Here is a 16,875-nt window from a genome sequence, read left to right as displayed (position 1 = left end):
GCTGGTCATTTTATTAACTGCAAAATAAGAAAGCAGGTCGTTATTATCAAGCCTGCGAACAGACAATGAACCTAGCAAAAAGGAACCTACTTGGTTTCTGAAAGCGGCAGTGTACCGTCGTAGCAGAAAAAGAAGAATTTTGTTTCGTAGGCCCCCGTATTACTGCCTTACTGGGATAGCTATGTATCCCCTCGGCAATAGTAGGTCACCGGGACAAGTAATACGAATCCTTGTCCCTACTCTTTTTAAGGTAATAGGCGACATCGAGCTCCACCGCCGTTGGCTCGCCCAGGCCATTCTCGTAGCACGCGATGTACATCGCGACGGCGATGACATACTCTTTTGGCATCAACTGCATCGGCGTGATCCCGAAGTGATCTAGGACCGAGCTGATAAAAGGATGGAAGGGAATCGTCCCTCCACCTTTGAAGATCTCTTCGGAGATCACAGCGAGGCCGTCAGAGGGACGCCGTGACGGCCTGGTGTGGTCGAGGAACACCTCTACGCGGACATCAAATTGCTTTTTTATCCTATTGAACTCCTCATGGGTGAGAACCGAGAAGACATCAAGAGATGCATCCTCGGAAACATCCCGCGAGGACGAGCTGGCCGCTTCCTCGGGTCTGGACGTTGACGGCTCCATTCCAGAGTCTGCAACACTGATAGACACGGTCATTTTAGCCTTCGCATTTTGTCCCGTGCGACGGCATGGGACAAATCCCTTAAACCCTAACAGTAACTCGAGCCGCCACCCACGGCTCGAGTCTGGCAACAGCGGCACACCTCTTGTGAAACACCAGGAGACCCAACGCCGTTGCCCACCAGTCAAACAAAAAAAGAAAGAGAGAGGAAGAAAAAGGTTCCTACCTTCGGGGATGCGTGACCAAGGCCGAAACCTGTTTCAGATGCCTGAGAAGCGCCAATCGGAAAAGGAGAACTTCCGGTTTGCAAAGGCTTATCACTGGAAACGAAAGGGATTTTGGTGGCCTCATCTGAAAAATGTGAGTTTTTATATGGACTGCGAATCGACGGTTACTACCTCTCGGAACCGAAACGACAACCTTCTCTCTTTCCCCGCATTTAATGCGCCCCACATCACATTAAATGCCGTAATGAGGGTCGTCGTTTCATATGCGTCGCGCAGTTAAGGCTGTCAAAACGACGTCTGGTCAGCACACCACGCATTTAATGCACCTGACACACTGCAGCACGTGCAGAGCGTTTGACAGCGTGTATGCGGGTTCATTGAATCTCTCCAAGGCGTGGAAAAGAGCGTCCGACTAATCCAGGTTGCTAAAATGACGATTGTCAGGTCGTTTGGGTAAGACTTGTACGAGATCGTGTTCGCAAAAGGTCCTGTCCCGAGCTCCTTCCATTCAGACCGAAACTACTAGGACCTCAAATCGCGGCATGACTTAGTTTCCAAGGTTCGATTCTCAAACCTTAAAAACTAGGGGACTTCTGTTATGCCTGGGAAACCGAGAGCTAATGTGGAGTCGCGTGGCGAAACGTGGCCTGCTCCCGTCAGAACGGTAAGCGCACGTCAAGCCTGTCAAGCACCCTGGAGCCTCCACGTGTCCTCTCCCCTGCTCCAAATCGCGTGAAATCAGCTTGAGAAATGGGCACTGAGACGCAAAATCAGATTAGGTCCTGACATACACACCAACCCAAGGATTCAATGATGATTACACGCATTCAACTGGGTATAAGAAGAGGAAGACCCCTTCATTAAGGGGATTCGATCAATTTTATATTGGAACTCTCCCTCTGTAAAAGCTTTGCAATTACTGTTCAATCATTTGTAAGTCAGTCCACTTTAGCAACCTGACCCACCATATCAATACACATCAGTGGACGTAGGACTTGCTACCTTAGCATCCGAACCACTTTAAAAGCTTTCATTGCATTTATCCCTTATTCCTAATTGATATTCACGTGTGTTCCTTGCCCAAACAGCACTACACACGTGTCAATTAGTTGGTGCCTAAATCTTGCATCAACAGTATGTGATAACAGCGTTCAACAAAGTCGTGATATGGTCAGTGCATTTATTTATGTCGAGCAATTGGGTATTTTCCACCATCAATAACATTTTTTTAAGATCCTCCATGGCGAACTGCAGCAATTCCTTACAGTCCTCTAAGGCGATTTTCGAACTATTATCAGTGGAGGCATCCGCGATCAACCGGTCGGACAAGTCTGACAATTTCTGCACGGAATCCTGGGATTTTAGAATAGTGGCCTTGAGGAGTTCCTTGGGATCTTGTGTTTTTGCATCGTCAAAGGTGGTTATGCAAACGTCCTTGTATTCAGTACGTCCACAGAATTGGGAAACAACCTTCTTTTGGTGTGAAAGTCCATCTTTATAGTCGCCGCGATTGGTAGCAACGAACCCGATGACAACACCAGCGACAAGTAGGAGGGAAAACAAGGTGATAATCGTTTTGGCGTTCATTTTTTCTTGGTTTTTTTTATTTTCTTTCAAATCTTCCCCCTCCGATACACCGGTCCTGAAAGGATAATATCTTGGACCGGAGTCCGGAGAGAAACAAAGACGTATCTTTGCGGAGCTTTCGTTCAAGATGGGTTTCACAGTGGCGGGTTATATCCATTGTGTGCTCTGATAAAATTAGCTAATGTTTGCACGAGATGCACATTAACTTTCGTTGAGTTATTTGATGAGATGGACATTTTAAAAATAGTTCAATACAGTTTTATATTTTTGCTACGATTAATTAATCAAGTGAGGAGAAAAAAAAAAAGCACCATAATTAGTTGTGAGCAGTTACGTATTCAGTGACAATTTAATGGTAAATCCTCCTGTGTCCATTTTAACATGCTTTTTCAAGTTCGGACACGTTATTTTTGGAAGAGTAAATGATGTATTCCTATACGACGGTTGCCGAAATCTAAAGTTGATACCTCTAATTATATTTATTATAAATTCACACCTTTAAGTTAACACTATTAGTAATGGTTGGAGATGGTTGAAAATAGTGAGTAAGGTTGGTAAATGAAGGTATGAGTTTTGTAGAAAAAGTTGTGAGGAGTCCAATGATAGTCTTAGAAGTAATTTTAGACTTTTGAATGAGTTGAAAAAAGTAAAAAACTATCAATTTTGACTCTGCTAAAGTGAGCCAGTTTTTGCAAATAGGAGCTTATCCTCTATCAAATAAAGTATCGACATACTTTAATATGCTGACGTGTGTTACATTACAGTAAAAAGTTAAAAATCTATTAAAATAAAAAAAATTTAAAAGTAAACATTTAAAATAAATGTAACTACCAACTTAAAAATTTCGATATACCTAGGTGGGAATATGTCGTTTGCTGTTTTTGGATCCCATTTGCTCATCCCATCATTCAGCTCATAAAGTTAATTTTCAAATTCAAATGAATACTTTTACGGGAAATATTATCATAACTGTAAAATAAATATGAGAAGCCATAATTAATTCCAATTTCGTATCTTTTATGATTCACACGGTACACATGGGTTCAGCTACAACATACACGTTGAATGCCCAGTTGATTTGCTGACGTCCAACCAGCACATGGAGCTTGTGGGGCTTTTGATAAACAAAGTCAAACTCATCCAAATTAAACCCAACCACTTGATGAGAGCCATACAATTTCATCTACCTACTCACAAATCACCACCTCTACAAGTATTCAGACTGAAAGCTTTCCCAATATATTTTCAATATAAAATAAGTGTAAACTAAAGACATGGGGCTTGACATAACCCACAAGATATTACAGAAATGCACGGCGATGAAGCGAGGGTGTTGCTAGGCTTCCCTCCCAATTATCGCCCCACACTGTCTCAGGTATCTTTTCTTTTTGTCTCTTGATCGTTTTTGTTTTTTCAACTTTAGCTTTATATTATACTATATTTCATGAATTTAGGGTTACAGTTTGAAATTCAATTAATTTTTACGGTCAAATGAATCAAATTGACTTTACTTGTGGCGGACTCTCACTTCTGATTTGAGGTTTCTTCTTGATGCAACAGTTGAATTTCTTACTTCGAATCGAATGGATTAATTTTTTCGAGTTTGATACTGATGCGACTGAGCGTGCTATTTAGTTGTTATAAGATTCATGAATTTGAAAATATTTTACATTATTTTAGTGTTTTTATTGTTGGTTGTGTGGTAGGTTAAAGCAGCTTATCGAAGGAAGGTATGGGAGTCTCATCCTGACCTCTTTCCGCTTGACAAAAAACCTCATGCTGAGTCCAAGTTCAAATTGGTAAGTGATAAGTTGCTTAAACATTTTTTACGGTTTCCAGTTTCTTGTTTCAAGCTTGATGTTGGCCCAAGGGAGCATTGTTTTAAAAATCAAGAGATGATCTGGACTTTGTCTGAGTTCACACGGAGTAATTTTTAACATCACGACATGCTCTGGACTTTGTCAGAGTTTAACAAGGAGTTTATCCCTTTTGTTGAATTGTTTGGTTGATCAAATCCTTTTACAAGTTATTTGCACTTTAAGTGTTTGTTCACTTAGAGACGGACAAAAAATACACTCTATCCATGTATATTAGATTGGGGAATAGCGAACCACGGATTGGGAAGTAAAAACCTACTTGATTGAGAAGACTTCTAGACTGATTTTATTACTGTAACACCTTTTCATTTGATAGCCAAGTTTAAGTTCAGAGATATGCGGATGGCTGCTTCAAGTAGCAGCAAATATGTTGATTCTACATCTTGGCTATATTTAATTCTGTTATTTTCTTTTCTTTTCTTTTTATATAAGTCATGCTCAAGTTTAATACGATAAGTTTCTATACTAAGAATGTATCACTCGAATATGCCTGACCATGATGTGTGCATTTGCCACAGATTTCAGAAGCGTACACTTGCCTGCTCTCTGGTAATTTTCATGTCTTCATATGCTCTATTACAAGAAAGATTGAAAGAGTATTCCAAACAATCATGGTTTGCAAACTCCCAAATGAACTTCAAAAGTTATTGTATAAACTGGTCACACTCCATTAACATTGTCATGACGTTGAATGATGGAGTCTAGCCGTTATTGAATTTTCTATCTGATTTTAGAAGTTGTGACTCTATGCTGTTTTTTCATAGATGTTAAAATTACATTTGTTTTGTTAATCCTCTGTATCATTTTCTGTTTAAGTGTTGTTTGTTTCTTGTGCAATTATGGGCTTTGAGTTCTCAACTTACCAGTCAATGTAGTTTTGATAACTAGATCAGGCTTCATTTGATGCTTTTGAGGTATATATACGAGCCAGCTCAACCTTTGCAAGCCATGCAACAGATGATTTGCACCTTTCCAGCTTGTCAAACAGGAAAATTCATTGTACGACTAAAAGTTCTTTATTCTCCTTTCTGCTGGTGAATGCTGATAAATGGTTTTTTCTTTTTCCTCTGAGCATCTTCTGGGAACCGTTGCTGCAAAATATTTGATTTCATTATTTGCCAGAATCCTGATACGCTGGTTCATTTGGTTAGAATTTTTTGCAGTTCTAAGTTTTGTGTTATTATTTTTTTCATTTTGTGATTCTTGTACCCCTTTTTTGGAAAGTAATGAAATTAATTTACACTTATTTATTGAATGTTTGGAAGAATTCACATCACTTAGGAATCTGTTTAAGTTTGAAATACGGCTTCAAAATCATGAAAAAATAATGAGTAATACTACACTTATCATCTCATCATTTAAGTATTTTGAAAAATCAACCATCACTTCACTTGGATACTTATTTTTTAAGATCTCCATTATAGTGAAAACTGTATTTATTCTACTTTTAAATGATTTTATATCTGAAACATGTGGTATCATTAAATCTTAGTTTGTATCAAGATTCAAGATAGTAACAGAGGTGTTAAAACCCAACTTTGTTCAATATATCTGTATTTTGTTCATTGTTCTGCCATGGTTTTCTATGTTCTATTCAAACTAATTATAGTGTTGAGTGCTATGTCAGGAATTTTTCATTATTTGGGATAAGTGGTTGCTGTATACTTTGTATAATTTCTTTGTTCCTGCAGTTATTTTGTTGCAAAGATAAAGTTTTCTCATGTGTGTGTGTCTCTCTCTCTTTTTATTTTTTATAATTTCCTTTCTAACAAGAGGCACTTTAGGTTGCTTAAAATTTTGATACTTGGGACCACCTTCACATTTTCCATTTCTCATGCCTGTTTATTTATTCTAATACTCATTTCAATCATATTACAGCCAAATAAATAAAGTTTCTGTTGCAAGCCACTTGTCATATGGTTGAAGGGATGGCCCCACTTCGGTCTACAGGATATGTTGATCCTGGATGGGAGCATGGCATTGCTCAAGATGAAAGGAAAAAGAAGGTTAAATGCAACTACTGTGGGAAAATCGTTAGTGGTGGGATATTCAGATTGAAGCAGCATTTAGCTAGAATTTCTGGGGAAGTTACTCACTGTGAAAGGGTTCCAGATGAAGTATGCTTGAGCATGAGAAAAAACCTGGAAGGGTGTCGTTCTGGTAGGAAACGAAGGCAATCTGAATATGAACAGCCATCTTTTAGTTGCCATTCTAGTGATTATAATGACATAGAAGATACGCTTGCTGATTATAAACACAAAGGCAAGAAAGTGATGGGTGATAAGAACTTGGTTATAAGATTCGCGCCTCTTCGGTCATTAGGATATGTGGACCCTGGATGGGAACATTGTGTTGCTCAAGATGATAAGAAGAAAAGAGTAAAGTGCAATTATTGCGAAAAGATAATTAGTGGAGGCATAAATCGTTTTAAACAACATCTGGCTAGGATCCCTGGAGAAGTTGCATATTGTGAGAAGGCACCTGAGGATGTGTATCTTAAAATTAAGGAGAACATGAAATGGCACCGTACAGGCAGAAGGCACCGGAAACCTGATACCAAGGAGATATCTGCTTTCTACATGCATTCAGATAATGAGGATGAAGAGGAAGAGCAGGATGGTAGGTTCTTACAATGTGTGGGTAAAGACATAGTGGCTATTGATGATAATGTTTCTGATAGTGACATTAGATACAATGTCAAGGGTAGGTCCCCTAGTAGCAGTGGCAATGGTGCTGAACCACTAATGAGAAGATCAAGATTGGATTCTGTATTTCTGAAGACACTCAGAAACCAGACATCACCACACCGCAAGCAAGTGAAAGCAAAGACAGGTTTCGAGAAGAGAACTCGCAAGGAAGTGATATCAGCAATTTGCAAGTTTTTTTACCATGCTGGAATTCCTTCAAATGCAGCAAACTCCCCATATTTCCACAAAATGCTGGAGCTAGTTGGTCAATATGGTCAAGGTTTTCAAGGTCCTTCCAGTCGATTGATATCTGGTCGATTCCTCCAAGATGAAATTGCTACAATTAAAGAGAACTTGGCAGGGCTTAAGGCCTCTTGGTCACATACTGGTTGTTCTGTCATGGCTGATAGTTGGAATGATGTGCAGGGTAGGACATTAATAAACTTTTTGGTTTCTTGCCCTCGTGGTCTTTATTTTGTGTCTTCTGTTGATGCCACTGATACAAAAGAAGATGCTGCAAGCATTTTCAAGTTGTTGGACAAAGTGGTTGAAGAGATTGGTGAGGAGAATGTTGTCCAGGTGGTTAAACTCTTTTTGTTTTTTTGTCTTTCTCCACTGCATGCTTTTATATCACTTGATTAACCACTTCCTAAGCTGTTTCCTTTTAACTTCCATCACAGGTGATCACTAAGAGCACTGCTAGTTTCAAAACTGCTGGAAAAATGCTTGAAGAAAAAAGAAGAAATTTATTTTGGACACCATGTGCTGTCTATTGCATTGATCGAATGCTTGAGGATATTCTGAGTATAAAATGGGTAGGAGACTGCTTAGATAAAGCGAAAAAAATTACAAGGCTCATTTATAACAGCACATGGTTGTTGAGCTTTATGAAGAAGGAATTTACAAAGGGACAGGAACTCCTTAGGCCTGCTACCACTAAGTTTGCCACTAATTTCTTAACTTTAGAGAGTTTGTTGGAGCAAAGGACTGGTCTTAAGAGAATGTTCCAATCGAACAAATGGCTTTCTTCCCGTTTTGCCAAGTCTGATGAAGGTAAAGATATGGTGAAAAATGTCTTAAATGCAACATTTTGGAAAAAGATGCAATATGTGAAGAAAAGTCTAGAACCAGTTGCAGAAGTTCTCCAGAAAATAGATAGTGATGCAAGCAGGTCGATTTCTTGTATATATAATGACATGTGTAGAGCTAAGTTTGCTATTAAAGCAATTCATGGTGATGATGTACGAAAATATGGACCATTCTGGAATGTGATTGACAACCAGTGGAACTTATTGTTCCACCATCCTCTTCATGTGGCTGCTTACTTTTTCAATCCATCCTATCGTTGTCTTCCTGATTTTATTATGGTATGGAATTAGTTTAATATAACAGCTTATTACGATTCTGTGTTCTTGCAAATACTAATTTTGTACTACTTTATGTAATTGTAGAATCCTGAGATAATTCGTGGTTTAAATGAATGTATCGTTCGACTAGAACCTGATAATGGGAAAAGGATTTCTGCGTCCATGCAGGTAATGGCTTCTTATATGCTTTTGTGTTTTACCTATGATATGGTGTTTAGTGAGGTCTAGAGCTACATTCAATTCGGTTAATTCCTTGGTATTTCAAGGTTAAAATGTCTTTTGAGCACCATTAGAACTATGTCAATATCTCTGGTGATGTTTTCCCATTGTTGTTTTGATTCATGTTTGATCATATTTTCTCAGATTCCTGATTTTGTATCTTCTAGAGCTGATTTTGGTACTGATTTGGGTATAAGTACGAGAACAGAGCTTGATCCAGGTGATTCAGCTGGGATGTCATTCAATTAATATATTGAAGAATCTGTATTCATTAATGTAATTGTCTGTGGTGGACACCAAATTTATGGTGATAAATTTTACTTCATTGTTGTTTTACTAGCTGCATGGTGGCAACAACATGGGATAAGTTGCTTGGAGCTACAGCGAATTGCCATACGTATACTAAGCCAGACATGCTCATCTATAGGATGTGAACATACTTGGAGTACTTATGATCAAATTCACTGCAAAAGGCGCAATTGTCTGTCTCGGAAGAGATGGAATGACCTCACCTATGTTCACTACAATGTGCGACTTAGAGAACACCAAATGGGAAGAAAATTTGATGATGTGATCTCTTTTGACAATACCATGCTGGAAAACATACTGGATGACTGGCTAGTGGAGTCAGAGAAGCAATCTGTTCAAGAAGATGAGGTATATTCCATTCCTACTGGCTTCTTTTGTTCTCCCTTGAAGTTTTTCTTCTTTTGCTTCTTTTGTTCTAATTAAAATGATTAGGATCTGGAGTGGAATTGCTAATTTCTTTGTTTTCTTTTAGGAGATCCTTTATAATGAGATGGAACAATTTTATGGAGATGAAATAGATGAGAATGAAAATGAAGAAAGGAGACCGGCAGAAATGGTTACACTGGCTGGTTTGGTTGAACCTTTGGAGATTAATCCTGCTGCGGGAGGTGTTACCACTGATGATGATGTTCTTGATTTTTTTGATGATGATTTGACAGATTAGTTGATTGAAATATGGCCCATCAAACTTGGAGTAAGCTGTGACATTTCCCATATACAGTAAATAATTATTGATAGGAAGTAATCTGATGTTATCAAGGATCAATTCTTATGTTGTAAATCCATTGTGTTTTACGTCTTTCTTAAGTTACTTATATGCTGCCCATTGATCCTGACCTTTGTATTTCCTGTTTTAATGCCCATCATTCAGTAGTTAAGAAATTGTTCCAATTGTCTCGAATCCATCCCATCTTTTCTGTAGTTCTATACTTCTCACTGGAAAACATCCAACCCATACTTCCTATGGCGTTCTGAGTCCACTGAATTGTTTTTAAAATTAGCTTTTGATTTGTTAGTTTGCTGCTTGGATTAAACTTTAGTATCTTCTATGTCGACAATATAATTTGATGCTGTGTGCTAACCATTCTCCTTCATTGAGAGTTGGTTATATGCTTTCCAATCTAATATCCGAGTTCATTTGGATTTGAGTTTGCAAACCATGAGAGGAATGCTAATCATATTCTCTGATGAGGTTTATGAGTATTAAAATGATAATATTGATTTGACATGCTCCATGTACCATCATCACAGGTGCAAGAGGAGAAGGTCCAACATCAGGTAACTCTTATGGATTTCGATTGGAATTTCTTCTTTTGGCTATATTTTTCTTTGTTCATACATTAGACATGATTTTTTCTCTTGGTTAGCTACAAATGTGCGAGTTGTCAGAACGGGAGTACCGATGACAAATAGGGGGAGAGGAAACCATGCTTTAATTCGGATTCCTTTTCTTCTAATTATTTTGGGAACTGTTGGAGTTGGGGGATTAAATGCAGCCAGGTGGTTAGCATTATCAATTCATTATTTGTTTGGAAATTTTATTTTAGCGGGTGTAAATGGTGATACGTTTTTCCTCTATATTCTTCTCAGGGCATATAGAAAGCAAAAAGAGGCGTATCCTTCTCACAATCCATTCCTTCCGTGATCAAAATTATGGGTCAAGCATGAGCCTATGTTTGTTTCATTCAATAACTGCTTCAAATTGTACTTGTTATAGAGTGTATCTGCAGTAAGGCAAAGTAAGTCATGCACCGAATCGGGATTATTAATTTATAAACTGTTGAAGCGTTTGTAAATTTTCTTACTTGCCTAATCAAATATTTACTGATCTCTTGTTTTTCCCAAGCATATTTGATTACCACGAGGTTAGTGTGAGATCAGTTAGGGCTCAAATATCTCAACCGACAGAAATTTGTTTTAACATTAAGAGTTGTCTTTTGATTTCCTGTACTGAGAAAATGAAAAATATGCATGGTGTAATGATACCACTACCAAATAGAGATAGATAATGCGTTGTGTACTGGTACTTTCACATTTCCCACTTTTTGTCAAATTTGGTTCATCAATGGTTTACCTGGACTGGTATCACTATTAAATGGACTCCTAAATGATGCAGGCAGCATCACCTCATTGGTATAAGTTTTGTTGTGTATTCCTTGTCCTTGAAACTGAAATATATGCTTTAAGAGAGATCCATTAGCAAAAAACGGAAATAGAACCATTAATTGTCCAATGCCAATTTTTTGCGAACTTAAAAATACAACATAATTTCAATTAGATAACTGGTTGTTGACCTCGGGATGACCAGGTAGGCTGATTGGTCCTAACACCGTTGCTTAATTAATGTTAAACATTAGAATAATACTATACTTATAAAATCTTCGTATATATTGTTAAATATTAGAATAATACTATATTTATAAAGTTTTCATGCAAAAATATATGTATAAAATAGAAGAGTAAATTTGTAAAATCAACTTTTTAAATAAAGTTAAATTTACTTCACACACACACACATATTTACTTTTATATATATATATATATATATATGTGTGTGTGTGTGTGTGTGTGTGTGTGTGTGTGTGTTAAAATATTACTATATTTATAAATTCTTCGTGCAAAAATATATGTATAAAATAGAAGAGTAATTTATAAAATCAACTTTTTAAAGTCAAATTCACTTTTCACACACACACACATTTTAAATAAAGTCAAATTCACTTTTCACACACACATATATATATATATATATATATAAACAAAACTGATTGTTTATATGCATAGTTATCGGCGTACACATCTAGTCGTTGGTGTGCACCTTGAGTACCTAAATCAACTCCATACGCTTAATTCAAAGTTAAAAAACCATTCTGTCGTCTTCCTAGAGTCCAAGCATGTAGTCAACTCTCTCACGGAGTGATGCAGTGCATGTATTGTGCATCAAGATTCACCTACTCTTATCGCATCGATTTTGACACCATCATTTTGGAATCCATGACCATCAATCACGCCTAAAACTTAACAGTCGGTACTAGTATACTATTTCTTTTTCCAAACCGACAATGCCAACCCAATTCACTTTCTCTCATACAAAACTCGAAAAGTAATATTATACAAAGACACTTTTTAGTAACTTTCTCTATTTTTCAGTTCACATAAATCTCACTTATCTAATAATAAATCACGATCTCACTTATCTAATAATAAATCACGTCTGACCAAACCAATCACAAACTCCAACATAAAATTAAAGGGTTTGTTAGGTTAGTATTATTGAAACCAAATTAAATTGATTCCCTCTAAGATTGTTATTAAGGAATTTACTGCCTTAACATCTTGCTTTCATGGTAAGAGATGTGATTAACAATGAACTAAACCATCCCTTCAAGTATCAATACTAGTCTTCAATAAACAATAGTCTCTAATTTGCGTTACCACTTCCTAACGAGGGTAATATGACACAAGTAAAGCATGGGCTACAACTCTCTAACCTCAACAAGCTAACCATCGGTAATCTCCTGATGCATATACCATTTTCGGTTGTGAACAAATTGACTCGAGGACACTTCTAATTGAGTTTCTGTGTCTGCGGAGGTGGTCACCTGCGAAGTTCATATAACATATCCTGACAAATGCCTGACAAGTGCAAGACAAATTGACATAAAAGAAACAAGAAAAAGATGCTCCATGAAAATGAGCCAGCACCAATTCAACCTAATAAACACATAAACAAACTGAGGCAAACAAATATGAAGACAAGCAAACTCAAATTACAAAACAAACAGTTCATATTTATAATATCTGCAGTCACTCAGGAATTTTTTTATTTACCCTTAGATTAAGGATACAGCCAATTGAAATCAAGCAGAAATATCAATATGAAGTTTCAGCTAACATCTTCCACTACTACAGTAGGAATTTAGTAATGACATTTGCCTCCATGACCCAGAAATCAAGCATGTACTTTGCATAAATAGCAATGGATAACACACTCAGTCATATATCTTCAACAGGCATCACCAAGAGGTAGGTTGATTGAAATAGAACATCTTTCTCCCATGAGCATACTTCAAGAGCTTCACTAATATCATCGTAGGCTTGCTTCAATCTTTTCCACTGTTAACTTTGTTCCCATACACCAAATGAACCGTCAAGTATCCATAAGTCTCAGTTTTGAACCGTCTTCAACAAAATTTGTATCCATGCAAGTTGTTTCACATATCAATACAGCAAAACATAATAATGTTTTGCCACACCGCAGATGGTACATAATTCGAACTAACCATGGTAACAGTGGCTGCATCATTTCCTTCTAAATATAAGAGTTCAAACAGAAGATCTCCAACATTTACTAGCAGTAATATTCTTAACACAAGCTACTGTGGAAAAATAAGGCTTTAGCTTAATTCTTTTTATGCAATTTCCACAAATGTAAAATGAAGGGCCATAATGGATAAACTCCACGTAATGCAACTTACTACTGCAAACTCTGCCACAGAAAAATTCAATACTGGATTATACTTGTCCAAACCCATAAGCGGCTTTCCTTCTATCCACATACGCCCATCAGAGTTTCCCACCAAACAAGATTTAAAAAAGAAAAGAAAAAGAGAGAGGGAGAGAGAGAGGGGGAGAGAGGGAGAGAATAACCTAAAACTACTTACTTGATTCATGATCTACACGTTCCCATTCACCATGACTTTTAGACACTTATGATTGTAATTCTAAGTGGCCCATGCCCATGTCTCGAATTTAGTATGTAGCAACTATGACCACTTACTTGGGCCACTTCTCAGTACCAAACTGATTTTAGTTTGATCAAGCACTGGTTTCACTACCAGTTTCACTTTTTGTCTCGGGAAGGGTAATAGTAATTGGTAACCATCCAGAATGATGATGAACAATCCATTTTTTCATGGTTATTACCATATTCAAGATCTGAAGCACATCACCAAGAGCAAGTTCTTCCAAGCATGCTGTTTTAAGGGACAAAGCTGCTTCATACCTGTAAAGTTAGATGAAACTGGGTAGGCAAATAATTTTCTCAAAAAGATTAGAATGCAAGTTAAAGGAGCCAAACAACCACTAGAATTACCTGCATTGAGAAGCCATCATTGCCGATCTTCCAGCTGAGGAAGATAAGAACTTTTGTATTCCATCCCATGTTTCTTTTGGGTATTGATTAGGATTACCACTTATAGGGTTCACACACTTCCATAGTTTGTCATTTTTACGAACATACAACTGCAATTGACCTATGTTCTGTTTCACTACCATATTTTGCTCCATTGCACTATTCAAAGCTTTTCTTACATCGGTATTGCGGTGTTTTGGATCGCCATAACGAATGCAATCAGTTATGTTTCCTTCCGTAGGCATAATTTTCTCAGTTTTCAGGGTGTTTAAGGCAAGTAAGATAACCCCAATAAGGCCTTGAACATATTCAGGTGGTGCACGTCCTTGAGTTCCCCAGGTACCATTACTAGAAGCAGGAGTAGTAATTGAGGATGATGATAAAGATGGAACTTCAGGACCATGGGGATACCTATTGTTTAGAGTATCACGATGAATCGACTGGCCACTTTGCACAACATGGCTTTTCAGTGGTACACTAAGGCCTGGTGGATTTGGAGATTCAACATAGCTAGTTTTAAATTCTTCTCCACTTTGAGGACGGAAATTAGGATGATTTTGAGCATAGTTGGGGTATTCAGACACACTCAATTTACCAATATCAGGCACATTTGTGAGTGGAGCTGTAGGGAACCTAGGGCCATTAGAGCCAGGAGGCACAGCACGAAAACCATGATTTTGAGAAATAGGAGGTAGAAAATTATCCTGCGCAAAAGGTGGTTGCATAGGGAAGTTATTTGGTCTCAAAGAGTGAGGATAATGGTTCTGAAAATTGCCTATGAAATTATTTCCATTACTCCCTGAAGGATCGGGATTGCTAGGGAAAAAATTGGGAGTAGACCTACTTGCAGAGACAACAGGTTCACCGGTGCCACCAAAGAACTCATGTGGGGCTTTCTTAAACTGCTTTGCTTGTGTATGTTCCAACTGATAAGAGTAATCATTGTTCTTACTTTCTTGAATCATGACTGGCACACTTGAGGTTCGTGATACACTAGGCTGATTTGGGGTCTTGCGCACAAACTTCCCCTTATATTTTGCTTCACCAACCCTTGATGTATTTGAGCTAAAAGCCATCGGTTGGGTCACTTGAGCTGGTTCAGAAACCGGGGTGTACGGTGTTTCAGGGTTAAAGGTACTAAAACCATTAGCAAGTAGTGAAGATTCACCATTTGAAAGAGGAGAACCTCCCGCTAAAAGGCTTGTCCAAAGCCATACACTCTTCGCTGCTGCAATTAATGGCGCTGATGCCTTCTGTGGCTGCGCTAAGAGAATATTATACCTCCTCATTCGCAACTGATGGAGAGCATTAGAAAAATCTCTATCCCCCGAAATCAGCAGGTAATTCGAGGGAGCAGGGTTGTCCACTGCCCAAAACAGCATGTCTACTAAAATCTTCTTGTCACTCGCATCTTTAACACCTGTTTTGTTCATTACTTAAAAATGTCATTTATAACATTCAACAACCACATATTTCCATTTCTTGCCCTCTACAACATATTTTACATCATATTTACATACAAGAGGATATGACAAAAAATTAACACAGTACAGATAAGGTCTAAAAAGCGAAAAGACTGACTAAAATTAAATGCTATAAAGGCTAAAAAAAAAAAAAAATTAAAACAAAAAGAAATTCGTTTATCGATCGATGGATCAAGAAATCAAATCTTTAGTAGAAAATATACACATCAAAGTTAAAATTCAGCGAAAAATAAAAAATATATCTGCATGAAAAGAAAAGGTTTAGGGTATCAAAAGTTTGAGAGAGTTATAAATAAAAGTACCGGCAGGAACGTGATTGAGAGCGATGCCAGTGCTGGAGAGCGCGTGCTGGACAGACGCGGGGATGCGATTAGTGTCACCGTAGGCGGAGATAGAGACGGGTCCACAGTAGTTCATCTTAACTAAGGCCGAACTTATGTTCTGCGCGATCGTGTGCGGATCGCAGTTCTTTGGGACCTGACAGTTCTCTATGTCCCACCACACCGACGTCTTAGCAGTGACGTACTGTGGCTCCGCCAACGACGGAGTTGGCGCCGCCGCTGCGGTGCCGGAAGTTCCGTTCACATCTCCTCCCATCTGTTTGGCGCACGATAGTGGTGCTTACGCGTAAGATAGCATGAACTTGGGTATGCTTTTTTGTTTCTTGGTTTTGGACTTTTAGGATGTGTTTATTGCTTCAACTACTCTGAGAGCGTGTGATTTCGTCGGAGGCTGCTTATATGTAGAAGTGGAAAGGATATTGTCTGAGTTACAATTTTAACCCTCGATATGTTTTAGTATTCTTTGAAAAACAGGGGTATTTTGGAACACTAAGAATGATTGTAGTGTTGTGTACTGTATACCGTATAGAACAAGAGTAATTTAAACGTGCGGAGTGGGCTAGGATGGGAGACTATACTTGACCTCATTTCATTGGTTTTTCATTTTCGAAAATATCATTTTACACCTTAACTTGTTGATCAAGCCCACTTCAAATTAGGCTTCATATGGAGTTTTACTTCCTCTATATATTGTATTTTTATTTTTATTTTTATTATTAAAGAAAATCATACAATAATTATAAGGATATAATTTTAATCTCCTTCAATCAAACCATTGGATTAGAATACATAATGATTAATTAATTAGAAATTAATCTTGTTTTGTAAATACGCGTATGTATATGGAAGATATTTGCTTTCCTGACTCTGCGTCTGCGCTTTAAAAATTGCCCATTCAACTTCAACCTTTTTATAAAGTATTGGAGGTGACTAAAAGAAAATACTGTAACATAGAATAAAGCTAATAATAATTTTTACTGCTAAACGTTTTCAAGCACTTTT

At 37.7% G+C, this 16,875-nt stretch overlaps 2 protein-coding genes across 14 annotated transcripts; one reads left to right on the top strand and one right to left on the bottom strand.

Moving 5' to 3' along the window:
* The first annotated feature begins 3,628 nt into the window (after positions 1–3,628).
* LOC116139240 (protein CAJ1-like) lies at positions 3,629–10,762 on the top strand. 13 transcript variants are annotated; one of them, XR_004129428.1, is made up of 9 exons: positions 4,162–4,254; positions 6,211–7,598; positions 7,700–8,386; positions 8,471–8,554; positions 8,750–8,825; positions 8,946–9,262; positions 9,387–9,608; positions 10,166–10,192; positions 10,282–10,396. XR_004129428.1 is itself a non-coding variant. In XM_031424914.1 (7 exons), exons 2-7 carry the CDS (start codon positions 6,249–6,251, stop codon positions 9,576–9,578), a joined length of 2,706 nt encoding a protein of 901 aa, XP_031280774.1. In that variant the 5' UTR covers positions 4,162–4,254; positions 6,211–6,248; the 3' UTR covers positions 9,579–9,914. The 13 variants fall into 13 exon arrangements, 8 of the variants coding, with proteins under 8 accessions (XP_031280791.1, XP_031280808.1, XP_031280812.1 ...); XR_004129427.1 differs by having other exon boundaries at positions 9,387–9,615; XM_031424914.1 differs by lacking the exons at positions 10,166–10,192; positions 10,282–10,396 and having other exon boundaries at positions 9,387–9,914.
* A 1,922-nt stretch (positions 10,763–12,684) lies between these two features.
* LOC116139202 lies at positions 12,685–16,245 on the bottom strand. The gene is made up of 3 exons (XM_031424885.1): positions 15,835–16,245; positions 14,010–15,468; positions 12,685–13,919 (listed from the first exon to the last, which is right to left on the bottom strand). The coding sequence occupies exons 1-3, from the start codon at positions 16,127–16,129 to the stop codon at positions 13,733–13,735; spliced, it is 1,941 nt and encodes a 646-aa protein (XP_031280745.1). The 5' UTR covers positions 16,130–16,245; the 3' UTR covers positions 12,685–13,732.
* Positions 16,246–16,875: the final 630 nt, after the last annotated feature.

This window comes from Pistacia vera, unplaced genomic scaffold (assembly GCF_008641045.1).
Source record: "Pistacia vera cultivar Batoury unplaced genomic scaffold, PisVer_v2 Contig11, whole genome shotgun sequence".
NCBI classification, from domain to species: Eukaryota; Viridiplantae; Streptophyta; class Magnoliopsida; order Sapindales; family Anacardiaceae; genus Pistacia; species Pistacia vera.
This window is presented reverse-complemented; position numbering and strand designations above follow the sequence as displayed.